General features: G+C 36.2%; 3 protein-coding genes across 5 annotated transcripts; all 3 read right to left on the bottom strand.

Annotated features, from left to right (window-relative positions):
- Nucleotides 1-2,910: 2,910 nt before the first annotated feature.
- Nucleotides 2,911-10,387, bottom strand: sh3bp5la (SH3-binding domain protein 5-like, a). Of its 2 annotated transcripts, XM_059514045.1 has the most exons (7): nucleotides 10,279-10,387; nucleotides 9,791-10,070; nucleotides 9,161-9,223; nucleotides 8,437-8,565; nucleotides 8,064-8,222; nucleotides 4,968-5,141; nucleotides 2,911-3,637 (listed from the first exon to the last, which is right to left on the bottom strand). In XM_059514045.1, the coding sequence occupies exons 2-7, from the start codon at nucleotides 10,013-10,015 to the stop codon at nucleotides 3,062-3,064; spliced, it is 1,326 nt and encodes a 441-aa protein (XP_059370028.1). In that variant the 5' UTR covers nucleotides 10,016-10,070; nucleotides 10,279-10,387; the 3' UTR covers nucleotides 2,911-3,061. The 2 variants fall into 2 exon arrangements, with proteins under 2 accessions (XP_059370028.1, XP_059370029.1); XM_059514046.1 differs by lacking the exon at nucleotides 10,279-10,387 and having other exon boundaries at nucleotides 8,437-8,511; nucleotides 9,791-10,158.
- Nucleotides 10,388-12,179: 1,792 nt separating this feature from the next.
- Nucleotides 12,180-16,528, bottom strand: LOC132107808 (alpha-1,3-mannosyl-glycoprotein 2-beta-N-acetylglucosaminyltransferase-like). 2 transcript variants are annotated; one of them, XM_059514042.1, is made up of 3 exons: nucleotides 16,276-16,528; nucleotides 14,472-15,412; nucleotides 12,180-13,302 (listed from the first exon to the last, which is right to left on the bottom strand). In XM_059514042.1, exons 2-3 carry the CDS (start codon nucleotides 15,129-15,131, stop codon nucleotides 12,604-12,606), a joined length of 1,359 nt encoding a protein of 452 aa, XP_059370025.1. In that variant the 5' UTR covers nucleotides 15,132-15,412; nucleotides 16,276-16,528; the 3' UTR covers nucleotides 12,180-12,603. The 2 variants fall into 2 exon arrangements, with proteins under 2 accessions (XP_059370025.1, XP_059370027.1); XM_059514044.1 differs by lacking the exon at nucleotides 16,276-16,528 and adding an exon at nucleotides 16,128-16,241.
- Nucleotides 16,529-22,337: 5,809 nt separating this feature from the next.
- On the bottom strand, nucleotides 22,338-25,961 carry rnf183 (ring finger protein 183). The gene is made up of 2 exons (XM_059515077.1): nucleotides 25,720-25,961; nucleotides 22,338-23,416 (listed from the first exon to the last, which is right to left on the bottom strand). Exon 2 carries the CDS (start codon nucleotides 23,351-23,353, stop codon nucleotides 22,427-22,429), a length of 927 nt encoding a protein of 308 aa, XP_059371060.1. The 5' UTR covers nucleotides 23,354-23,416; nucleotides 25,720-25,961; the 3' UTR covers nucleotides 22,338-22,426.
- Between the last annotated feature and the right edge of the window lie 1,339 nt (nucleotides 25,962-27,300).

The raw sequence follows: 27,300 nt of genomic DNA, 5'->3' as shown, positions 1-27,300 counted from the left end.
GCAGCCTACGTCTTTTCATCCTTTCATCACGAGTCATCTACTGAGCCAAGTGCACAATATAATTATTTATATACTCAATTTGTATTTTTCCTCTCTTTTTATATAATTTATTTTGTATTTTCCCCTCTTTCTTATATATTATTTATTTATTGATGCATTTATTTTGAATTTCGTTTAATATTATTATGTGGATCCTTAAAAACATTTATATAGGTTATTTACCATATTATTTATTCGCTCTCATTTTAATTACAATGTGTTATATAATTGATGAACACCAGTTTCAGTTATTTTAATTACACACACACACACACACACACACACACACACACACATATATATATATATATATATATATATATATATATATATATATATATATATATATATAAAGAAAAAATTTTGTTCAGGTATAATTATCTTAAGTGTAGATTTTATTCACTTATCTATGCTATAAAGCACATTTGCATAACATAAAGCACATCCTGTTTAGAACAATTTTATTCTTAGTCACATTTGCCCTCTATTTGAAAATCCAACAGTAATATAATATTTATTTATAGAACACCTTTTAAACACATTGTTTACAAAGTGCTTTGCAGAGTGGCTATATATATGTGCTAACACATATGCACAGTTATATATACATTTTAGATCAGTTTTCCCTTCCTCCAGGATAGTCTCCTCTTCCTCTAAGCTATTTGTTATGTGCACAGTCGTCTATTTATACTTTGCTCTTTAATAATTGAGAAGAGATGAATCCTTTCGAAGAGTCTATTTTCAAGCCATTGCTCACTGTAAAAAAAATGAGGTGTTGGCAGAATGAAGACAACTTAGTTAAGAAAATGGCTCATCTGAATTTGAAATGTCCAGTAGCCTTGAAAATGTCAAATCTGACATCATTGCAACAAACAATTAACTCTAAGGTACTATTTAAGTTCAGTTCTGTGCAAATTGTTCTCTTTATTTAATATTATGTGCATGATCTCATGATCTATGCATGGTATCTGCAGGGTTTTTAAATCAAATTTAAATCGTTTTAAGACCCTTTTAAGACATGCACAAATAAAACCAATACCTGAGTGGGGAAGGGGGAATGTTTTAACACACTAAACTGTAAAAACACACACACACACACACACAAAAAAACCTTTATAGTTCAAATACATGTTTTGATTTGGACTAAAACAAAGAATTAAAAAATAAACAAAAAACTGTGAGCGTCTGACTAGACAAGAACCCTGTCTATAATAAATGTTGAAGTTGCATGAAGTGGTAATAACTAATTATTTTAATATGAGAAACTCATCCTGAAACCACAAAATAAGTTATTACAAATGAAAACAATATGTTGAACAGCTATTGTTTCCACTTTAAAAAAAAAAGTCTGCTCTCCGATGCATTACTTGTGTTTTTGAAAGTTATTTAGATTAGTAAGGAACAAATCATATTATGACAATCTATAATATATGGTATAGTTCTCAAGGTTACAATCAGACTGCACACAGACCAGAGCAAGGAAGAGAATTCTGCAGCCGCACCATGTGAAATATTTTTGTCTCTCTTTTTCAGAATCTAAATAGCTCAGGAGTCAGGAAGGTAGCAGATGCTGTGTAAAATCTGACGGGATGGTACAAGTTGCCAGAGAAAGAGCGCAGGGATGACTTCAGAGAGAATAAATTACAGTCAAAGTGTCGTATTTCAGTCATCTGCTGGAGCTTAACTTTCATATCTGAGGAGAGAGCGCTCTGCCCTTGCAGATCTAAGCCTGTTTTGATGGTGGCAATTTATTAATATCAGGAGCAACATTTGCTGACAGATACACCCTGAATCGAATTTAACACCTGGATAACACAGAGGCACAGGTCAGTGCCTCTGTCCTGGACATTTGATTTTTTTGCTTTTAATATCAGCCTGGATGAACAGAGACAAAGCAATATTTTGTTTTAGATTTTGTATATATATATATCTCTCTTTGTCTTAAATTGTTTTGAAAAAACACAAAAAAACTCAAAATAATATGAATTTATACATGCATATTTATTGTTCCATCAGACGTCACAAATGTCACCACTGTGTACATCTTCATACAGAATACTATTGATAAAGACAATAATATCAACATCCAATGCTCACACTGAGGGTTAGCAAAGATGTATAAAGCACACAGAATATAGCCTCTCAAAAAATGAGGAAAACAGCTTTCAAAAACACCTGAAAATGCATGAAATGAAAATTAATTTTGAACTTAGAAAAGTGATTGTCATAAACAGCAAAACATCAAATTTTCAGTGGCAGGTATATAAAAAACCCTGCGATTGAGAATCAAGACTTATCTCCAACTACACAAAACCTGTATTTCGGCTTGAATAAATGTTTCTTCAGATGAACAGGCCAGAGTGCACTAATGCAAACAAGACTAAAATAAAGCGAACCTCATGCATGCATTTAACACTTGGGCACAAAGCACTTTTTGTGGACCACTATTTCAAAGTCAGCATGGGACTAATGCAAAAATAAAATACATTTTAAATTAAGAAAAATAACAGTGGCATTTTAAAGCCTGAAATTAGCTAATGATTAATGGCAAATAGTGTGATTATGTCAGTAAGCGAACTAAAGCTCATCAGTGGTCAGTAAAATTTAAAAAAATAAAGCAAAACGGCCTTATTTTATCATGTCAGCTATAGAGATTATAATAAGAATGCGTTTAAGACACAGTTTTTTTACATTTGCATAGAAAAACATTAGGATGAAACCGAAATATATTATAGGAATTAGGATTAGGTTAATCCAACTGCTGGGTTGCTACCCTTACAAATATTGTCCATCTTTTACCACTTGATTTGAAATGCCAAACAGTAAAAAAACTCTCTCTCACTCTCAAAAAACTATTAAAATTATAGGAAATATATATATATATATATATATAAAATCAAGAATTTCCTTTTGGTCTTACTCCTTTTCAAAAAAGCTCAACAATAAATAAAAATGAGTTACTCTGTCAGTCAATAAAAACAGCTTAAAAATGATAAAACATGAGCATTATTCAACGATGCACTCATAAACTGACACTTCTTATGTGTTGTTTGAGGAACTCCTCTGAAATCTCTGTGGTTTCTGTGGTTTCAAGCCTCACTCGCTTGTTATCATTCTCCAGCCCGTCTCTCTCCCCTTCTTCCCCTGAGAGACTGAAGTCACTGCTTAGGCGGCCAAGGTGATCGACTGAATCACACTTTTGGAGATCAGAGATGATGGTCTGGAGGCTGACGATGGAGAGAGAGTCAGAACCAGCTCGTGTCACATCTGCTCTTCCCATGTCCACCCACCTGGAGTTCTTATGTGTCTCCACCCACTCTCTGGCATTAGCCATGCTCTCTTTTACATCCGACCAATCGTTTGGTCTCGGGTAACCTCCGCAGGCTCCGCCTTCAGTACCTGTGCTGCTGACTGTCTCTGCTCCTACAGGAGGGCTCCGCCCACCGCACGTATTGATTGGTCCATCCTTTGGTTGGTCCTGCTCTCTCTGGGCATGAATCTCCTCACTGATTTGCTCCAGCTGGCGCAGGGTGCTGGAGTAGTTTAACTTGGCTTGGGAAATACGCTCCTCTAACAGTAAAATTTTTGACTTGTGCTCCTGCAAAAACATGTTTTGACCATGTTGAGCTCAAGACATTTTAACTGTAAATGAGAATCTTAAAAGAAACAGTTCATCGAAAAAAAAAATTTGGTCATAATTCACTCGTCTTCATATTGAGCTGTGGAAGAAGGGAATATTTTCAATGTGTACTTAAAATTAGTTTTAAAAAAAATAAATGTCTGTTCCTCTATTAGAAAAAAAAATTGTTTTAGGGAATATAGCCCTACAGTTTTATGGATTCCTTCTATGGTACTTTTTTATTTATTTATTTTTTTGGTCATTTTCTAGGGTAAAAGCAAGTGTTTTTTTCATTTATTTAACATTAATTTTAAGACTTTTTAAGACCTGCACAAAAAAATTAAAATAAAATAAAAATATCATGAGAAAAGTCACAATTTATATTGAATTTAATCCCACATACAGCTTATTATGCATCCAAAATACCAATAATATACAGAAAAACAATACTTTTTGGCATAATGTGTGACTTTTCTATATACACACAAGCAAACCCGAAACATACTGAAACTCTTATTTTGAATTGTTTATGCTTTTCTAGTTCTTCCAGCTGCTCGTTCAAAATGATAAAAGAAGGAGATAAAATATGTACTCTTACAACTATCTACAACATATTATAATTAGTGCTGTTGAACGATTAATCGTGATTAATCTCACCCAAAATAAGTTTTTTTTATATAATGAGTGTTTACTACAGTATGTATATTTATTATCAATGTATAAATACGAACAAATGCATCTATATATTTAAGAAAAATATGTTATTCTTACATATTAACTACATTTATATATAACATATACATATAACATATAAATATATATATTATAAATTGTGAACTACTCTGAAACCGCAAGCTTACAGAATGCACTACGGCACCTTGTTTTTACCTTGTTTTTACTTTGAGAGTAAAACTCTCACATTTATTTAATGCAATCATAGCCCTTTGAAGTGTAATAATCACATTAGGCCATATCACAAATTCTGTCTCAAATTTAAGACCTCTTAAATGGATAATAAAGAATTTCTTATAAGTAAGACATTTTACAGCATTACATTTGATCAAACTGAATTTAAGATCTGCAGGGACCTGACTTTTGGAGTCTCCATTCATGTTCATTCTATGTAATAAAAATGAATAAAACATTCTGCCAAAAATAAAGTAACATGGGCTTGCAACGACATGAGGGTTGAGTGAATGATGACAGGATTTTCACTTCTGGTTAAATCATTCCTTTAATTTAAGTAAGTGGCCATATTTTTCATACTTGGTGTATGAAAAAACGCAAGTGTAATAACATCTCAACATACCTCTAGAATGTCATTGAACTGAGCCTTGAGCTCAAAATAAGACTTGGACTTGACGATGGATCTCTTCAGTGATTTCTGCAGCTCCTGCACGCGGGCTTCGGCCTCCTGACACAGCTGGGTGACACGCATGTGCTCCCGTTCGCTCTTCATGCGCTCCTCCTCCGCCTCGTTCACCTGCACAGTTTCAAGTCATTTATGACATGCTTAAAGCAATGCAGTGTGTGTATGTGCAAAATATATTCAGTGTGGATACATAAACAGAACTATATTTTTTAACTGCACATCCTAGGAGTCATATGGTGGGGGGTTAATGGTGCATAAGTGTACAAAATTCATACAGGCTTTTGTTTGTGCAGCATACACTCCCTGACAAAAATCTTGTCACCTATCCAAGTTGTAGGAACAAAAAATAATAACTTGATTAACGATAATAGTTAATCATTTGGAATCAGAAGTGGTTTATATGAAAGGCAAAGGCCTCTAGATTTTGCTTATTTTACCAGAAGAAAATCTTATCATGCCTTGATTTTTAATTTTTTGATAAGGACAGAAAGGCCAGACTTTGCTTAGACAAAAGTCTTGTCACATCTTTAAAGGATTTAACCAATCACAGATTAGAGTGTCACCTGTGACAAATACTGTAATTAACACATTCCCAGGTGTGTAGAAGAAGAACCCCAGCACACCCAACCTTCACTTGAAATGCATCATGACCTCTGACAGCATGCCAAAGATTCAACCATAGACCAAAGTGCTGGTCATCAAGAGCCTGAAGACCAAGTCTCCTGCTGAGGTGGCAGACATCTTTAATGTATCTAAATGTCAAGAGAGGATAAGAAAAAGATTTGAAGAAACTGGTGAAGCTCATGACAGGCCCAGGTCAGGCAGAGCCTGTAAGACAACTGTTCAAGAGGACCGTTTGTTGGTTTGACAATCCAGGGCCAGTCCTTTTTCAACTGCAGCAGTGCTACATAAGAACTAGTCACCAGAAACCCCTGTATCTACAAGAACAGTTTGTCCAATTCTCTCACACAGTGGTCTCAATGGCCGAATTAATGCTCAGAAACCAGCATTAAACAGAAGACAACTAAAAAATCATGTTGCATTTGCCAAGGCCAACAGCTTGCAGAAAGGATGGACTGTGGAAAAGTGGCAGAAGGTTGATTATTCAGATGAATCATCTATTGAACTGCATCCCAATTGTCGCAAATACTACAGAAGCCCTATTGGAACCCGCATGGGCCCAAGATTCACACAGAAAACAGTCGGTGGAGGAAAAATCATGGTTTGGGGTTACATTCAGTATGGGGCATGCAAGAGATCTGCAGAGTGGATGGCAACATCAACAGTGAAGTGAAGTGAAGTGACATTCAGCCAAGTATGGTGACCCATACTCAGAATTTGTGCTCTGCATTTAACCCATCCGAAATGCACACACACAGAGCAGTGAACACACACACACACTGTGAGCACACACCCGGAGCAGTGGGCAGCCATTTATGCTGCGGCGCCCGGGGAGCAGTTGGGGGTTCGATGCCTTGCTCAAGGGCACCTAAGTCGTGGTATTGTAGGTGGAGAGAGAACTGTACATGCACTCCCCCCACCCACAATTCCTGCCGGCCCGGGACTCGAACTCACAACCTTTCGATTGGGAGTCCGACTCTCTAACCATTAGGCCACGACGAAGAATATATGTCTTATACCCTGAATATATATGTCTTATATCAACAGCCTGAGATATAAGACATTCTTGCTGCCCATTACATTCCAAACCACAAGAGAGGGCAAATTCTTCAGCAGGATGGCGCTCCTTCTCATACTTCAGCTTCCACATCAAAGTTCCTAAAGGCAAAGAAGGTCAAGGTGCTCCAGGATTGGCCAGCCCAGTCACCAGACATGAACATTATTAAGCATGTCTGGGGTAAAATGAAGGAGGAGGCATTGAAGATGAAACCAAAGACTCTTGATGAACTCTGTGAGTCCTGCAAGAATGCTTTCTTTGCCATTCCAGATGACTTTATTGATAAGTTATTTGAGTCATTGCCGAGACGTACGGATGCAGTCCTCCAAGCTCATGGGAGTCATACACAATATTACCGTAATTCTTTTTTCACTGCACCATGACTTTATGCTCTGTACTGTACATTATTTCTGTTAAGTGACAAGACTTTTGTCTAAGCAAAGTCTGACATTTCTGTTCTAATTAAATAATTTTATTTTGGTGAAATAAGCATAATCTAGAGGCCTTTGCCTTTCATATAAGCCACTACTGATTCCAAATGATCAACTAGAGGTCAAGTTATTATTTGTTGTTCCTACAACTTGGATAGGCGATAGTTTGGGGTCAGTAAGATACATTTTTTATAAAAATTTTATACTTATTTAGCAAGGCTACGTTAAATTATCAGTACTGTCAAGAGTGGCTAAAGATATTTATAATGTTACAAAAGTGTTTTCAACACTGATGATAATTAGAAATGTTTCTCTAAAAATCAGCATATAAGAATGGTTCATTGGGGGGGTTGTTCATTGTTTATTATAGTACTCTGTGATCCATTGTAATTATTTTCTCCTACATCTTGATCAAAGTGTTTTTGGTTTGTTTTTATTATGCATATTTTTATGCGTATGTATATGTATGTGTGCATGTGGATGTATGTGTATGTGTATATGTATATGTATATGTATATGTATATGTGTGTGTATGTGTATATATGTGTGTATGTGTGTTTTATATGCGTGTATATGTGTCCATGTACATATTCATGTATGTTTAAAGAGGGAGAAAAAAAGGAAAAAAGGGGGAAAAATGATAAATGGTATCTGTGAATGGAAATATTGTATTGTTTTGCTTTTCCCAATAAAAAGAAAGTTAAAAAAAATTTAAAAAATGGTTCATTTAGAATCAGTTATTTTAAATTGTAAAAATATTCACAATATTTTTACTGTATTTTAATCATTTAGATACAGCCATAGTGACTAATTAAACAAAATCTGTTGCATGATTTGATCATGTAACAAAGGTCCTAGAAAACAAAAGTTCAAAGTCAGAGACATTTAACTTGATAAGATTCGCTGGAGAGAAGATTGGCACACCTTTGAGGTAGCGTGATTCAACATCTCTTGCCAGGTTGGATCCAGTGTCTTGACTGCAGTGAGGCCCTGTTCAGCCACATGGACCATCTCTCGAGCAGCCGAGTGCATGGACACGGCTCTCTCAAAGCTGAGTGCAGCTTTCTGGGTCTCCTGCTGGGCCTAAAATGGGTGAAACCAATCATAATGCATTTAAGAGACAACAGGATTTCATAAGGGGAAGTTTGTGATAATAGCCTTAGAGAAACATGCAAAAATACAATATGATGTTAAGGCATAAAACAGCCATTTTCCACAACTAAATAATGATTTTAATTGTTCATATGAATTATAAGTGTTTTTCGCAATGTGTAAGGAAGGATAAGTGTTCTTCCACCTCTTTTGCTTTTCTTCGTGCCTCGTAATACGGCCTGGCCTTCTCGATGCAGGACCCCAGTTCTGAACTTTTCGCCTTGAGTTTAAGCACAGATTCATTCATTATCCTCCTATGGCTGGACCGAACCTCCTGACAACACAAACAGAAACTTTTTACACAAACTGCGCATACCATTCATAATTCATATTAATGATAAAATAAAGTGTGTGGCTGTGTGCATCAAGGAAGAAGACCTAAGAGAGAGAGAATCAGTTAAGCCTCATTATATGGGGTGGGGGTAATGTTATTATAGTTAACTAAAAATAATTGAATTTAACTTGCTGTGCTAAAACTAAAGTCAAAATAAAAACTAATACAAATTATATAGACATTAAAAATTAACTAATTACATCACAACAAATAACAAACGTTAAAATTACTTAAAACTTGGAATGTAAAATTTAAAAATAAAAACTAATTCAAAATATATATATTTTTTCAATTATTATAATATCTTACAATACTGAAATAACACTGGATGTGGTTGCCTAATTTTAAATTACTGAGTTGGGCTGCTTTGCAGGTTTGATCCAAAGTACAGTGTACCTAAAGCCTAAGATTAGTTCTGTCTATTAAATGACAATAAGTCATAATAATTAGTATATACTGTAAAAAAGCACAGCAGTCCCAAATGTCCTTAAGGGTAGGGGAAAAAATTCCAAAAGCTTTCTGAACATTCACATACTTGCAGTTCCAGTTCCATTTTGTTGATCTCCTCACTGGCCTCATTCAGACACTCCAGTTCCTCCTAGACACAGAAACAGATACCGCAGGTCATAGCTGCCTAATGTAAAATGATCCGGAGGGCTTACTTAATGATGCAGGTTCAATCCAAAATAAGGGTGATCCAGAAACTGAAGACTAACTGTTATACTAACTATTATAATAAATTCCATGAAAAGGCCTTTGGTGAAACTTCATCATAACCAACATTATTATTAGTTATTATTACAATATTATATAATATTCATGCCCAAAGCGCATAGGTTCAGAATTTAGGCACAGGGTTGTGAAATAAAATAAGATACAAAACATTTCAGATTTTTCAAAGAATATGAAATATAATTTATGATTCAAGTAATGAAACAAGTAATAGGTAAAGAATAGTAAAGAATCGTGCACATACAAATACTTAGAAAAGCCAATGTTACATTCATAACAATGTTCATGAACCACAAAACTGTTGAGGATTCTAAAATGTGTTAATCATTTATTAATTAAGTTTTACCAGACATTTAATAGTCTTCTACTTCTGTGGTGTCGTGTCAGATAAAAATAAATAAAACGTGTTGCCTGGATTTCAATGTAACGTTACCTGGATTCTTGGATCTAATTCCTCCTCGCTCAGTTTTTCATGAATTGAGTCTTCATCTTGACTTTTAGATCTCTCCGAGTCTTTACCTTCCATCTCGGTCTCCTCGGATTCCCCATCAGCTTCTCTGCTATCCTCCGTCACCTCCTCCGGCTGATTTCCTCCTCTCTCCTCCGCTGAAGGTGCTCCTGACCCCGCAGGACTTTCACGCGAAACCGCTGGATCCATTTAAAGGCCTCGTCGTATATCCGACATCAAATGTTGAAGATGAACAAAGAGAAAACTGTCAGATCGGAATCGAAACAGAGAAGTAACCTTAACTTACTTGTCTATATTTTAAAAGTCTTTCCCTTCATTCAATTCTGTGGTAGTTTGTTCAGCAAATAAATAAAGCGGTTTGATTAGTTTAAAAGTGCCATGAAACTTAAACTGAATAATATGAAGATAATGACAAATAATCGCCAAAGGCCATTGGTTTGCTTCAGATTTACCCCATGGCTAGCTTCGCACCCCCTCCGCCATTCAATAACACGGAACGTGATACACGCTACTACCACGAGCGGGGTAAATAGAAAACGCGAAACCAAACCCTTTAGGACTGTCTGAGCTCCTGTAGTTGACGTTTTTTTTTTTTTTTTTTTTAACAAACATTAATGTACAAACAACTTGGCCAAATCAATACATCTTCACATTACAATGTACAGAATAGAATAGGTGCATCTACATACAACAGAAAGAGAGAGGACAAAAGGAAAGAGGGAAGAAAAAATAAAAATAAATAATAATCTAGGAGCGGGGCTAGGGTTTTTCTTGTAAATCATACTCCATAATAGTAGTAACGTATCTCTGGGTAAAGCCAGTCATGAATATCAGACCATAAAGCATCCACATACTTGCAATGAAAGAACAGGTGATCCGTAGTTTCGATGTCATCACAAAATATACATTTATTAGAATCAAATCCAAATCTAAGTCTTAAGTACTCACTGGATGCATATATCCCATTTAAAACTTTAAAATGAATTTCTTTAATCTTGGGAGATAAAGGAAATTGTATGTATTTAGTTCTAAGAATATGAATGATATCTTTTTGGAAATTATAAGAAATTGAATTTCTGTAGACCGCGATAGGATAAGAAATGTTATTAAACATATTTCTAATAATTTTGTTGGAAAGTTTACCTCCTTTAAATTCACAGCCAACAGTGGAGGTAAACACAGGGTCAGAGGGTTCGAATAAAGAAGAGTTTCTTTGATCAAACAAATAATAGAGTTAGGAATAGCTTTAACAATAGATTCAAATTTAGCTCGACTGCAATTTAAATATTTAAAACAGAAATTCTCATATGATATAATAGCACTATTCTCAATTAAATGGGACACTGACCAAATACCTTTTTCCATCCAATCCTTGTCATACAATGATTTGTTTCTAACTGTAATGTATCTGTTATTCCATAATGGTGTATTGTGTGGTGTGAAATTATGGTTATATAAAATCTTCCAATATAACAAGACCTGTTGGTGAAACTGGGATAATTTAACTGGGAGACGTTGAGCAGTGAATCCTGTAGTTGACGTTGTGTAACATTCGTGTAACGTCATAGCGTGGGAGCCTTTGGTGACGCTAATGACTCGTTTTGTATGGCAAATAATAATAATTGGTTACTATAATTTGACATGCAAATCCAGAATATTTTTTGTACTTTTATTTAATTTTATGATTGCTTCTTGTTGGAGTGTATTTATGTCTCGCTTCCCTGTTTTTGTATGTTTGTAAATAAAAAAATAAAAATAATAATAATCGGTCAATTTCATACACAAAAGCAAAACGAGTTTACTCTGTTTATTGACTCTGTTAATTGTATTGCTAACAAAACATCTACATATACAATTTTATTTGCAAAATGGAAAAGTAAAACTAAGAACTGCAGTCTTTAATTTCTCTTTCATAAACCCTCTATATGTTTTCTTTATATGGATGTATTTTTATATGTAAATTATGCTGTTTGTTTAGCACTGAATTGAAACATATAATTACTGTTATAGTTATTATTGTAAATACATGTTTTTCCTCATTTGAAAGCCTAATAATGATTGTTGATTTATTATAAATTGCATGTTTTCCTTCTGTGATTTTGCTGAATTAATACATCTAAATGACGTAAATAATAACAATTGCTTTGATAGTGTATTATTTTTATTAGCATTATTTAAATAAGAAACGAGTCAAATTTAACAAATATATATATATATATTCCTCTTCAAAACATCCCAATATACTGTATAAGTAAAACACAAAACATAATCGTATCAAATGATTTTTCCTAACATATTCCAAACACTATGCCATGCACCGTACACACACTTTAATAAAGACAGTACACGAAAGTGAATCAAACATTTCTACATTTATAGGCACTTAGATCAGTATTCACAGTAGTAAAAAAAATAAGTGTTATTTTTAAACATATTTACTCTCATTTTTAGTTCCTGAACAAGTATACTTTCTTTAAAAAACATGTATAGCTGGTCAGCATAAGATTTAGGTTTTATCTGTCCGTTTAATGGTGCATCTTACGTATCAAAGTTCTCCCATAAATCCATTTAATTCCAACAAATAATGAAACCTGAGGCAAAAATCTGAGTGTTCAATTAATGGTATGATCTTTGGTATCATCCTGAAACCCCAACTAGAGGTTTGTCCAACATAAATCAACACAATTAAATTTTAAGACAATTACTCTCTGTGAAGGGAATGATGGTAACTTATAATATGTAATATAATTTTTCATGTGTTGTAGGCATAGCCTACCTCAACTCCAGCTCGGATCATACTGACTCCAACCAGCAGGTGGAGCTAAATAGACCCTCTTTCCACGTGAAAGGAAACTAACTACACCTCTATACCCTGCTCGTGGGACTCCTGACTTCAGGTCTTCCATCACACCGAGATTGCGAGCCATTGTTTTAAAACTGTCTGGACTGGAATACTGAACCCGATACGGACCAGACCCAGACAGTTTCCCACTTTGCAAGTCCTCCACGGTGACAACTGGAGCATCATAAACCTCCTTCTCAAAGCTCTCATCATATTTCTTCTTTTCTAAATAAGAAAGGTCCATTTTCGTAAAAGGCACAAATTCGGAATTCAGCTTTATAAAGCGTAGGTACTTATCGTAAAACTGCCCCAAACTCACACCCTTCCGACCAAATGTTAAAGTTCTGGAAATTTCGGGTCTGATGCAGGACCTGTCTCTGCGTTGATCAGGGTGGCGCATCCAGTCGTCCCAAAATGAGGCTGGCCACTTTGGCTCAATCTCTGCCCAGAGGTCCTTTATGAGCATCCAGCCCAAGCCTGGGAAGAAATCGGTCCTGTACAACAGACTCGCTTTTCCAGGGTCCACAAATCCTTCCCTGCCATTGTCATTCCAGGCAGACACACACCACAGGGTCGGGTCTGATTTTAAAAGTGGATGAAGTGCTCTGAAGTACTCAAAAAAATCAGGGGCCACCTAGTGAAAGAGATCAAACATGCCATCAACAAAATAAAATTCACGTAAAAATGTGACATCCTTTTTTTTTATGAAAAATTCACCCGAAATCAATCAATCTGTCTGTCTATTTATCTTTCATTTTTACTTAATTACCTTAATCAAGTGAAAGTGACGTGACATTCGGCCAAGTATGGTGACCCATACTCAGAATTTGTGCTCTGCTTTTAACCCATCCGAAATGCACACACACAGAGCAGTGAACACACACACACACTGTGAACACACACCCGGAGCAGTGGGCAGCCATTTATGCTGCGGCGCCCGGGGAGCAGTTGGGGGTTCAGTGCCTTGCTCAAGGGCACCTAAGTCATGGTATTGCAGGTGGAGAGAGAACTGTACATGCACTCCCCCCACACCTACAATTCCTGCCGGCCTGAGGCTCGAACTCACAACCTTTCGATTGGGAGTCCGAGTCTCTAACCATTAGGCCACGACTTCCCCAAATCATGTTATACAATCATAAAACCACACAAAGTGATGATGATCATAGGGCACGTTTTTACTTTTCTTTGTATAGAAAATGATTTTGAAATCATATTTCTTTATTTTTTCATATTTTACATATGCATCATATTTGGATTAACTATTTTATTATATTTTAAATAATTTGTCTTTGTCTTGACAGCTTCCTTTATTTACTTTACTTTTTATTTTATTTTATTTCTTAGATCATCTGTTATGATTATTTTAAATCCTTTTATATACAAAGCACAAAATGCATATTATATAATATATATATATATATATATATATATATATATATATATATATATATATATATATATATATATATTATATATATATATATATATATTATATATATATATATATATATATATATATTATATAATATATATATATATATATATATATATATATATATATATATTATATAATATGCATTTTGTGCTTTGTATATAAAAGGATTTAAAATAATCATAACAGATGATCTAAGAAATAAAATAAAATAAAAAGTAAAGTAAATAAAGGAAGCTGTCAAGACATATATATATACACACACACACACACACCCACATAGATACTCTAAAAAGATAGATAAAGAAAGATACATTTCTTCTTATGTATCTTGGATAAACTTTTCTTATAATGAATTCAAGTGAAGTTACCTCCAAATCATCCTCCACAACAACAACCGAGGTGTATGAAAAGGTGTTGAAAACCTGGTTGAGCGCCCACCGGTAATGCCGGGAGATTTTGTAGTAACCTTGGAACTTCTTATGCTGTGGAGGTACTGAGATATCAGAGAGATCCGGCTGTTTGATATGGGTCAGCTGACTGCCGTACGAGGCGATCACGTCAGATGTTTCAGCGTGTCCACAGTCCTGGCTCACTATGATTGGATAAAGTTCAGCTGACGGTCGGTGCTCAATGAGCTTGTCAATGCAGCGTTTCACCGTCACACGATTACAGGCAATGACCAAAATAGGGATGACCACTGGAGCTGAATGCTCGGCTTGTGGTTCTGGCTTAGCAGCTGTCACACCGCCTTTGTTCTCCCAAACCGCCCAGTGGTTCTGGATTTGCAATAGGATCTTCTTCTGCGATTCAAGTTCAGCTTCAAATTCATTAGCTACACGCACCACCTCGTTCATAATATTTCCAAACTGGCCTTCTCCTGCTCCGTCTCCCAAGTTACCAGGTTCATCTGGGCTGTCAAGAGGCGCTTGGGTGGAAGGGCGTCTCATGAGGACAAAAATAAGAATAAAGTTCCAGGCTACAAATATGAAAGCACCACAAATGATAAGAGGACTTCTCTTGCGTAGCATGGCCTGATGTGGGATAGGACGGAGGTTTCAGGAAAGAAGAAATGGACATGAAGTGAGCTTGTAGGACAGGAAGGTTTGACGGAAGGATGAGCGAGAAAAGTTGGGTGTATATTTGAATATTTTTTTCACATGCTTTGCATGATATTTTTCAGCCAGCATTCACAATAGTAGAAGCAATATGTAACATTAAACCGCCGGAAGGTGAAAATAAGACATTCCAGGTTTCAGGATTCTGATATAGACATTTCTGTCCAAAGTGGCACAGTGACTTTCAGCATAGCCTGTAAAATAAGAAAGATTACCAGATATTAAGCAGAGAAAAAGATCACATAACATGTAACAGTCCTGAATTAAAATTAAATTCATTTGTTTTACAATCAAACAGCTGAGAAGAAAACTTAAATATTTATCACCTTTGAATCACATTCCCATTCAAATTTACAAGATTAGAATGGAAAACAAATCCACTTCTTTTGCATTTAACAAGTCCATAATTTGAGTGGATTTGTACTTTTTAATGTCTAATGCAAAACACTTGAAGTTTAATTGCACTTCATTTAGACAACCATGTCTATCTTGTATACAGTGTAGTAAGGAGCACACATCAGTGTTATTTTAGCATAATTGAGACCGTATTGCAGTTGTTATTAATTTTCATTTGAAAGATTTCAGACATTTGTTGTGTTTTGTTCGTTTGTTGTGTATTCCTGTTGTTTTATTCGAATGTTCTGTGTGTCTGTATAGTTTGTAATCATTTTTTATTCAAGTTTCAGTTTCAGTTCTTTTAGTGCATCAAGTTAAACTAACAGAATGAGAACTGTTGCCTTGGAAAATAGCGAAAATAAAACATTTAAAAAAATCAGTTAACATTTGTTATTTCAAGTAACTGTTTGTTTTTTAACTAGGGTTAGGGTTAGTAGTCAGAAATAGACCTTCCTACTGTATTGTACGAGCAAATATGGAAACGCGGATCCTTCTGTCGATCAATAATCTCACCTGTAGCTCTTCCAGCCCTCCCTCAGCCACAAACTAAGTAAAACAGTTAAACAGTAAGAGACTAAACCGGTCTGTTCATCACATATGAGAGCTAAGTTCAAACAAAACCAGGATGTGTTAAAAAAATATGGCAACATATCTGACTTACATGAGTCAACGCGCACTCATACTCTGACATGTTTCCCGTCTTCTTTAGTCAGCCAATATATTCATACTTCCGTCGCTTTAAAGATTATGTCCCATGTCAACTAAACCTAGTAATTTATTTGAATCTGATGTGGAATAGACGCTGATAATTCTTAATTTAAAGCACAATAAACTTCCTGCCAAGGCTTCCCTTCAAGCTTCGCTCAAGAATGCAAGAGAACTAGACTTCCGGGAGGCGTCATTTTTAGGAAGTCCCGCCCCCTCGCGTCACTTACAAGGAGCTGTGCTTACCTTAATTAATGAAGAGATACGTGTACATAAAACACATTTCATTTGTGTTGATAGCAGGTGAACGGTTCGAGGTAGGGGTTCGACATCTGGATATACGGCGCTGTTAGGCCTCAGGGGATTTATGCTGATCCCGCGAAATGTATTAGCAGGGTCTCTGAGGAGGATCCTGTTACAGAGGTGGAAAACAGGTGTCCTCCTCACTTAGAACAGCCATGTGCTAGTGCCTTACATAAATTAGAATTTATGAACTTCTCTAAATTATAAAATTTCCCCATGGTGATTGTATGTCTGGATTTCACCCTTAATTTAGATTTTTCTAAGCCTGGAGGAGTCATGCGAATTAATAAATCCCACTCCTCTGTTAAGATGCATTCAAATCTTAGTGTTCAAGATTTTTGTAGGATTATAGGATTAATTTCTGACATGCAAATAGAAATCAAGTATGGACAGACAGACAGATAGACAGATAGATGTAATCAAAAAGGCATGTTAATTAACAGAGCCAGATTCCATTAGTCTCTGCTTCTGAGCCAGATTCAAAAAATTATTATTATTATTATTTTGGATTAATTTGTCCTGATACTAAAACACACAGTTTTTTAATTAAGCATTATGTATCCTATTTTTTAACATACAAAGTCAAACAAGCATTGCAGCATCAGTTTATCATACTCAGAATTTGTGCTCCGCATTTAACCCATCCAAAGTGCACACACACAGAGCAGTGCACACACACCCGGAGCAGTGGGCAGCCACTTATGCTGCGGCATCCAGGGAGCAGTTGGGGGTTCATTGCCTTGCTCAGGGGCACCTCAGTGGTGGTATTGCCAGCCCGAGACTCAAACCCACAACCTTAGGGTTCTTCCCAACAACATTCTCGTTCATAGCCAACTTCTAAATATTTTGTAAAAGTTGCCAGATTATAAAAGCTGATTATGGTCAGCAGTTTGGTTATATAGTAATAATGGTTTCTTTTTCCACAAAGGGAAAATTTTAAAAACAAACAAAAACAATCTAAAATCAAGTATAAAGTCTATCAAATACAATACATTCCATAAAGTTGAAGTGACATTACATGGAAGAATATAAGATTACAATCTATCTATTTATCTATCCATCCATCCATCCATCCATCCATCCATCCATCCATGAAAGTGCATTTGTATGAAATGTACATTGGTGCATGCCAATTTCTGACTCAAAAAAAAATAGGCTGCTATAATTTATGTACTTTAATCGTCCTTTATTAATAGTTTTGAATTAAATGTCGTAATTATTAACTGGAGATGTTAAAGTTAGAAATAAACTACATGTAGTGTGGCTGTATAAAAAAATGGATTTAATTGGATTTAATTACTTAAATTTGGATTTATAAAAACGTATTAGGATCATCCAGTATGTATGGAATTACAGGCAAAAAAAAAAAAAAAGGTTTGCCTTCTTGTGACCTTTTAAAATTAGCGACAACTTACATCTGGATAAAGCTGGTTCCAGCCTATTCCAAGTGACTGCTTCCTTCCTCACTCTGACACTGCAGTTGTGAAATATACAGTCATGGCCAAAAGTTTTGAAAATAACATAAATATTGGAAATTGGAAAAGTTGCTGCTTAAGTTTTTATTATAGCAATTTGCATATACTCCAGAATGTTATGAAGAGTGATCAGATGAATTGCATAGTCCTTCTTTGCCATGAAAATTGCCATCATTGCATTGCATAAAAATGGCTTCACAGGCAAGGATATTGTGGCTACTAAGATTGCACCTAAATCAACAATTTATAGGATCATCAAGAACTTCAAGGAAAGAGGTTCAATTCTTGTAAAGAAGGCTTCAAGGCGTCCAAGAAAGTCCAGCAAGCGCCAGGATCATCTCCTAAAGAGGATTCAGCTGCGGGATCGGAGCGCCACCAGTGCAGAGCTTGCTCAGGAATGGCAGCAGGCAGGTGTGAGCGCATCTGCACGCACAGTGAGGCCAAGACTTTTGGAAGATGGCCTAGTGTCAAGAAGGGCAGCAAAGAAGCCACTTCTCTTAAAAAAAAACATCAGGGACAGATTGATCTTCTGCAGAAAGTATAGTGAATGGACTGCTGAGGACTGGGGCAAAGTCATATTCTCCGATGAAGCCCCTTTCCGATTGTTTGGGGCATCTGGAAAAAGGCTTGTCCGGAGAAGAAAAGGTGAGCGCTACCATCAGTCCTGTGTCATGCCGACAGTAAAGCATCCTGACACCATTCATGTGTGGGGTTGCTTCTCATCCAAGGGAGTGGGCTCACTCACAATTCTGCCCAAAAACACAGCCATGAATAAAGAATGGTACCAAAACACCCTCCAACAGCAACTTCTTCCAACAATCCAACAAGAGTTTGGTGAAGAACAATGCATTTTCCAGCACGATGGAGCACCGTGCCATAAGGCAAAAGTGATAACTAAGTGGCTCGGGGACCAGAATGTTGAAATTTTGGGTCCATGGCCTGGAAACTCCCCAGATCTTAATCCCATTGAGAACTTGTGGTCAATCCTCAAGAGGCGGGTGGACAAACAAAAACCCACTAATTCTGACAACCTCCAAGAAGTGATTATGAAAGAATGGGTTGCTATCAGTCAGGATTTGGCCCAGAAGTTGATTGAGAGCATGCCCAGTCGAATTGCAGAGGTCCTGAAAAAGAAGGGCCAACACTGCAAATACTGACTCTTTGCATAAATGTCATGTAATTGTCGATAAAAGCCTTTGAAACATATGAAGTGCTTGTAATTATATTTCAGTACATCACAGAAACAACTGAAACAAAGATCTAAAAGCAGTTTAGCAGCAAACTTTTTGAAAATTAATATTTATGTAATTCTCAAAACTTTTGGCCACGACTGTAGACTATCAGGATATTCCTTAAAATCCACAATAAGCCAAGAAAAAACAACAAGTTTACATTACTGTAGTTAAGTGTGCTCTTGTTCTGAGTGCAAAATACACAAATACAACGGCCCAGTTTCACAGAAAGGATTTAGACTAAGCCAGGATTAGGCCATTGTTCAATTACGAAATTTAAGTAATTTTTTTAACATGCCTTAGAAGAAACATTACTGGTGTGCATCTTGAGACAAAACAAAGGCACTGATATATTATAAGATCAGTCGGTGCAAGTTTCTTTCAGTTGAAACAGCTCAGACTTACACTTTAGTCGACTAGGCTTAAGCCTTGTCTATGAATCCAGGGGAACAAGTCGCAGCAGCAAGTTGTTTTTGAATAAAACTCTATAACATTGGTATTTAAAAGCAAAAGTATTGTCCGAAGTTCAATAATTTGGTTTGCTTAATGCTTCATAGTTAATATTTTTCTGTCCGTTTTGGAAAGCTTTAGACCAAAAGATCTTTGGATTCACGATTTTCCGTTTCAAATCGCAATGAAACGGACAAAACTCCGGAAGTCTCTACTCGGTCCCAGTGAAATATGAATCCCCGGCCCAAAGAGAGCGAAAATAAGTTTTAACCAAGTCTCCATATGTCATCCCAAGCCCATACACTCCCACTGGAGGCAGCTTCTTTCCTCATATTATTGGACACCGGAGCACAGCTAGCGCTGAAGCGGATGGCGTCGAAGTCATCGCAGACTTTCTTTTGGGACTCTTGTGGTCTTTTTAAATGCAGTCTTTAGGATTAAAGCCGACTAAAATCACTCGTTGCTACTGAAAGAGTGGTAAAGCGACCCGAGAGCCCGATTTTGACTCTGAATGGCTCAGTTTACCCAGCGTTATGGAGTCCCGCTACGAGACTGTGTAAGATCGACGGGTGTTGGTTATTCAACAACCTGCATGTGGGCAAAATCGTGTAAGCTACTTCACTTGTACCCCTCGTGAACACAGTATGAGAATTAAAGTTATTTACGAGCAGAAAACTTCAATTTTTAAAGCACTTGCAGGAAATCAGGAATAGTGTGAAAACCCCCAATTTGTTTAAGGACGTATCGCTAGGCTACTATTGGTCAAACGCCAAAATATGTTTAGGATATTTAAAACTAACATGTTTTTTTCACATTATTTATATTAAATGTACATTTAGTAACAATATTGACGATTTGTCAATGGTCCAGTTCTACAATCGCTCCGTTGATGGTTACCTGAATTTTCGAGAGCTTCGTTTAACTTTTTTGTGTCTTTTATTTAGAGAAAAAAAAATTGAACGAAGAATATATCAATAATCATCTCCTAATTTACCAGAACAAATAAATAAAATATATAAAACAAAATTAAAAAGAGCAAAAAAACATAGCCTCTAACCTATATTAAAAACATGCACATGATCTTGACAGGCTGACAGATAGCCTACTAGCTATGTTGTATAAATAAACATGTGCCTTCCAACAGTTATGAGGACATAATGTCCCAAATATTGACCTGAACATATGCTATATTTTGACACTAGTATGGGTTCCATCTTCTTGTGACCCTGCAGAGGATAAAGCGGAGGAAAATGGATGGAATGGAGGAGAAATGGATAAGTAGGCCTGCATTTAAAAAAATACTGAAAGCAAAATGAGATTTCTTGTAACTTGTAAATGTCTGCACTGTACAGAATGTACACTGGAGGGCATTTGAGCTCTCTTTTTGATGGATACCTGGTGATTAATGTGAAACAGGACTGCATAATGACTGGATAGGGAAACTGACAATTTGGCAGAAGCAGTCTGACACGTGAACCAATCATTGGGCTAAATAATGTAAGAATAGTATCCATAGTCCCCAACAATGATTTGTCTAATATTGTCCAAAATGTGCAAGTTTGTCTGGATGCATGGCATAGATATTAATAAATAAATAGGAAATGTTTTCTACCATATTTATTCAAACTACGCAAGTTAGGTTACTTGCATTTTCAGTATTTGCATTTGAAAATTGTTTTAACGCTGCTATCAGAGCAGACCTGCAACACATCTGCTGTTTTGTCCTTATGTGTATATGGAGTTATATGCCTTTACTAGTTTTACCCCTATTTATGATATTAAAGTCCTGCTGATATAGCTGTTCCCATGCACTTGTGAAATGTTAACGCTTCATTTAATTAAGGTGACTTGTAAGTCACGTGTCTGTCTATGAAATTATGAAGCCATTGACAATATCAAATTTAAGTTTATTCTTATACTTGTAGATGTTTTCTGACTGAAGTTGTAATTGTAGGCATATTATGTCACTCAGACAGAGAACGGTCTCAACCATTTATTATTTTCCACTTTGGACTCTTCCCATTTGTGCAAGAGAAAAAAAAAAGATTATATGCAGCATATGTCAAAGAAGTATCTGTTTCTCATAAATGTATTTCTAACACAAGAAAGAACATTTAAGAGCTTACATTAGTGTTGCAGTGCACATTTTTAGACTGAGGTGATTTGCATTGGCGAGTTGTCACATTTTTGTCCTTTAGCATCAATACCACAAACCATATAGATAAGAAATACATGAAAATACAGAATTCTTCATGAAATCAAATGGCATAGTAATATTGTATGATGATATTATTATTTAATATTATCCAGCCCTTTAAATTATATATATATATATATATATATATATATATATACTTTTTTTTAAATTTCCATTAATTTATACTTTAGAAAATACAGCTCATCACTGGTCAGAACAGACATCATTGTTGCCTCTTGTTCTTAAAGACCTTTACAAAACAATGTCTCAGTTTGTGTAAAATATCATATGTTCAAGTTTTTCCAGTTCATTCCTATCGAGCCTGTCTGAAGCGTCTTGCACAAAAGCAAAAGAAATGCTGTGTTGTGTTCAATGTAACAGGCTCCACCAAGAATTGCTTGTTTTGCTTTGCCAATCATCCTTCCTGAGCGCTGTCAGTTTCCTCATCTCTCAAGGCGTAGTATCTGGAGAAGTTTGGTTCTGTAATGGTCTAATTGGTCTGCTATGCATAAAGGGCATCACCACAAAGGTGAAGATTCCCACCAGCATTAAAGCAACAGTGATTGTGATGATGGCTGCAACAACGGCATAATAGCACTGATTGGAATACATTATCCTTCTCATGCGACCCCTCATCCTGCTTGGCGGCCTTCCCACATCGATCATAGTTGCCTGGCCAAGACCTTCCTCCATGACTCCAAGCGGGTTACCGCCGGCCTGCTCCTCTTTCTTCTTCAACACCGGCAAATTTAAGGAGGTCCTAACAGAGCTGTTTGGTGGAGGATTCTTGAGAATGAGTTTGCCCTTGCTGCGTTTAAATCGCACAGAAAGCGCCCGCTGCATCTCAGCCGGAAGTTTGCGGAAGATGTCTTCGTTATTTCCCAACTGTGGTAGATCTCGGCCGTGTCGGATTTCCGTCAGCTCCCGACAGATCGGACAAGACAACGTCTTGATCTCTGGAGAATTTACGTTGATGCGTGCCAGGCATTCCAAGCAGAACGTGTGTCCACAGGAGAGTAACTTTGGAGCTTTGAAGACGTTGTCGAAGCTGCAGAAGCACACAATGCACTCTGTGTCCTGCAGGTCATCTCTGGGTTGCGCTGTCTTGTGGTGTCCAGACTCAGGGTCACGGTCTCGCCTCCTTCCTTCCTCGCTGCGACCCCGTTGATGCCTTCCTCCCTCTTTCTTGCCCTGTTCTCTACCTCGGCTACTTTCTCGACGCCGGTTTTCTGCTTCATTGCTGCGGCTTCTCCTAAGAGACTTCTGTCTCTGTCTTTGCTCTGAAGCTCCCAGGTTGAAGCTGCCCTTGCTGTCAAGCTTCGGCTTGACGTTGGGCCCTTTTTTGCTGCCATGGGGTTTCTCTTTGCCATCACTCATTATGTAGAGCCTTAGATCCAGAGGAACAGATTAAGAAAAAAGGGAAGTGTTGAACAGAGAAACCTGTGAGGGAAGATGGAGAAAACACTATCAGTCTAGGTCACAAATACACTCCATACTTTAGAAGAACCATTTTGGGTTCCCAAAAAACCTTTCAGTTCTTAAAAGAACCATTGAATAATCTGAAGAACCTTTAGTGCAATGGAAAGTTTTCATGGATGTTAAGAGATTTTCATGGAACCATTGATGCCAATAAAGAAACTTTATTGAACAGTTCTTAAAAGAACTAGTTTAAAGGCCTCTTTTACACAATGAAGTACCTTTTGTGCAATGGAACGTTTCCATGGATGTTAAAGGCTCTTCATAGAACCATATATGTCGATAAATAACCTTGTACAATCAATGGTATTCAAAACAGTCACATGATTTCATTACTGCTCTGGAACTTGTGAGTGCAGCATGACCTTTAAGAGCTTGTGTATGTAAAGTTGGACAGAACAAATTCAGGTCACTAAAGCATACAGCTATGTAACTCCAGGGTGGAGACTGTAAACTAAATTGTACCATTAGCAGTCAAGTGTGACGAGAACAGTAGTTTATCAGCAGTAGTCAGCCATACACTAGTGGTTATTGCTTGTTTTTCTTTTTATTCCATTATAGGCCTTGGATGGCTCTAAGTTTGCCCCAGCGGTCATCTTTTATATTTGAAATCTTTAACCCAGGGGAATTCTTAAACTCTAAATTATTAGTAAGATCAAAACTTTGCTGAAAAACCTGTTTTATACAATCTACTAATAGTTTCTATTTTTAACAATGTTCTATCAAATATGATACTCAACAAAAACACACATGCAAATGTTTATTTTTTTATTTTGTATAAAGTTTTAAAAAGCTCTTCAAAGAAATAGATTTGTCTGACTATTATTTCATATGCAGGGTTAACAATTTTGAGTTATCTTGTTCCATGTTTTACACTGTTCATAAGTAATCTTGGGTTAGGAATTAACACACTGTAGATTTGTAAACCTCAGGCTCCTGTTCTTATTTGCATGTTTATGAGGTTGATAACACTGAATGAACATCAACTGAGTGCACAACCTGTTTATCCATCTGTGGGGGTTTTGCCTGGTCAATTTGTACTTAACAAAAATAATACTCATGACATTTTTAACTTCCTCTTATGCTGAAACTACTTGCTGTGTGTGAAAACATCTGTGCAAAGTGCATGAATATTATGAGGTAGTTTCTAATCACCTGTTGCTAAACAGCATGCTGATTCATTTTATAGCACTGTATAGTTTCAGTGCTAACTGCCTTTCAAATTGAAAGATTAACCCAGAATTAGTTTGAAAATACCAAAAGAGTGTTTGACCTAAACTCTGAAGTCTCTCTGTACAGGAATGTAAACCAGAATATCAAGGTTTCCAACAGGGTACAGATCCCAGTTTCATTCTGTATGCTTATGGTTAAGCTTTAACGCTGAGTCAGGTCATGAAAGTCACCAAATAGGAATGTCTAATAGTAAACATATTGAATATGACTTGTAATATATGTCAAATCTAAGTTCAATTTAGTTATTCTGGAATCAAATAGTCCAAAATGTAAAATAAATGTCTGCTTTTATCAAAACATAAATTTTCAGGTGCATCAACTAATTGAGCCACATACAGTACGTTCTTTTTCAGAGCATTGGTATAATTAATATATTTTGGACTAAATGACTTCCTAAATTGAAGGCACACACCCACATATTTAGCACAAACCAGATAAAGTCAGTTGAGACCTGTCACTATTTGGACAGTAACACACCCTACATTTACCGGCGACACCGGGGCTAGTTGTCACTGAAGGTTTTGTTTTTGAAAGTCAATTAATTTTAAGAACACAACTTAAAGAAAAAAGTCTTTGCCACTTTAATTTCCCAAAAATAATCAGAGAAGATATATTTAATTGAACACATCAAAAGGCCATGTTTTCTCATTTAAATAATAGAATAAAGCAGCCTATTAAAAGCTTTTTAAACAGGATAAAAAATATGAAACAAAATGAAAAACGTGACAATATATGCAAACAAATATGATTTGGGAATTTTAATTTGTAGGAGAGAATTCTCAAGAATGATTCAAACTTACAAAACAACTACCACAGGGCATATTTTTGTAACAGGACTCAAAGTTGACTCAAACTTTGTTTAAATACAGCCATATGTGACATCAAGCCCTTTTTTTTGACCTGCATTTGTAAACTTACTAATTATTACTCTACATTTGCATATACTGACTAATCATTTCAGATCACATCCTTCAAAATGAAAAGTGATTCTTTTAAAGTGAAAAAGAAAAAAGTTTCTAAAAACATGCAACTACCTATGAGCTGAAGAGCAGTTGAACCCAGATGTTCGCCTGGCTCCAGAAGCACATATTCCAGACTAGGTGTGCATTCAGTAAAGCAGCATGAGAGGAGTGCAATCAGTCCTTTCTGTCTACCTCAGTCCTTTCTGAGACTAATCTGTTAGTTAACATAAGCAACGGGTCTCCACCTCTTTGCACAATCCTCCCTCTTTCCTTTGACCGTCATACCTGTTGAACTAGCTCAGGTGCTATTTGGAACGCCTCTAGTTTGAATGTGAGGAATCCACTGACCTGCGTTTTATTTTTTTCAACCTCTCTGCTGACCTTGAATGAAACTGAATCAAACAAGTGTGGATAACAATGCTCTAAATATCTATGCGATATAAATATCTATATAAATATCATGTTTGTCCATGCAAAAATCACAGACATGATGCAAGAGCTGGATGGATGTTGCTAGGTCGTTAGTTACAAATGATAAGTCCACATTTTTCCTACTCCTCTACATATAACTGGAAATATTTACCATTTAGATGGGAACAATAGGGAAGTCTATGAAGATCTCAGAAAGTCACTTTCTCTTTCTCTCTCACATACACAATGCCTGATAAGTGAGAAGGAAGCACTCTCCCATTCCAGCATGTGAACATTTTATGCATGTATTGATGATAAAGGCTCATACCTTTTGTTGTTGTAAATTACTTTATACCCGTCATACCTGTACCTTTATCTTGTATTAAGAGCTGTTGTCAACACACTGATGCCATTACTGATTTGGTGATAATGAGAAATGAGACACGAGAGCAACTTTAGATGATTAGATAAACTGTATGCAAAATAGACATGGCTGCATCAGATTTCCACTTTTTTTTAGCAGGAACATATGATGTTGTGATTAACTGTAGTTTCATTGTTTGAACAAAGCAAGGTAGGAAAGCCTGTTTCTCCCATGGAATAAAAAATAAAAAGGTAACTGCAACTTTTTAAATCACACAATTTTTTCTTGCAACTCTGGAAAAAAAAGTGTCACAATTGCTAAATAGAATTGTGAGACAAACTCGCGAGTCGCAACTCCAAGAAAAGTCTGAACTTTTTTTTATTTTTTATTCCGTGGCAGGATCAGAAAAACAGAATTGTGAGAATTTAAAATGTAAAGAACATCAGATAAGTTGCCGGTTTGTAAATGAGTGAAAACCAGCCCATCCTGTCTGGTCTTTCCTACGTAAGACTGTTTGATGATTTGGTTCCAAATACTTGAAAAGCAGAGGAACTTTCATAAGTGATCATTTACACCAAACACTGAAATTCGTAACCATCTTATGTTTTGGTGAATTCGTGGCTAATTAGTATGAATTTGTACAACATTTTTCACAATTTTCATATGATCTAATTATGACCCTCTGAAGGTTAGGTTTAGGGGTGGACCTTGTGAATACATTCTTCTTTGTATAAATCATATCATATCAATTCATATGAATTTAAAAACCTCCTCAAGAAATAGTGACATTTTCTTAAGATATTAAGTCCACATACACATGAGAAAAAAAGACATTCACAAAGACTGAACACGGAATCTATCTGAATAACCTTTCAAAA

The sequence above is a fragment of the Carassius carassius genome, chromosome 28, assembly GCF_963082965.1.
Source record: "Carassius carassius chromosome 28, fCarCar2.1, whole genome shotgun sequence".
Classification (NCBI taxonomy): Eukaryota; Metazoa; Chordata; class Actinopteri; order Cypriniformes; family Cyprinidae; genus Carassius; species Carassius carassius.
This window is presented reverse-complemented; position numbering and strand designations above follow the sequence as displayed.

Bases quoted from the DNA above. Each gene is read 5' to 3' on its own strand.
- LOC132107808 (XM_059514042.1), bottom strand. From the start codon at position 15,131: ATGCTACGCAAGAGAAGTCCTCTTATCATTTGTGGTGCTTTCATATTT. The intron at 13,303-14,471 runs GTAACTTCACTT...CTCTTTCACTAG, and splicing joins TTGTGGAGGATGATTTGGAG to GTGGCCCCTGATTTTTTTGA.
- sh3bp5la (XM_059514045.1), bottom strand. From the start codon at position 10,015: ATGGATCCAGCGGTTTCGCGTGAAAGTCCTGCGGGGTCAGGAGCACCT. The intron at 8,223-8,436 runs GTGGAAGAACAC...CACCCATTTTAG, and splicing joins CACGAAGAAAAGCAAAAGAG to GCCCAGCAGGAGACCCAGAA. The intron at 5,142-8,063 runs GTGTGCCAATCT...GAAACTGTGCAG, and splicing joins TGAATCACGCTACCTCAAAG to GTGAACGAGGCGGAGGAGGA.
- rnf183 (XM_059515077.1), bottom strand. From the start codon at position 23,353: ATGAGTGATGGCAAAGAGAAACCCCATGGCAGCAAAAAAGGGCCCAAC.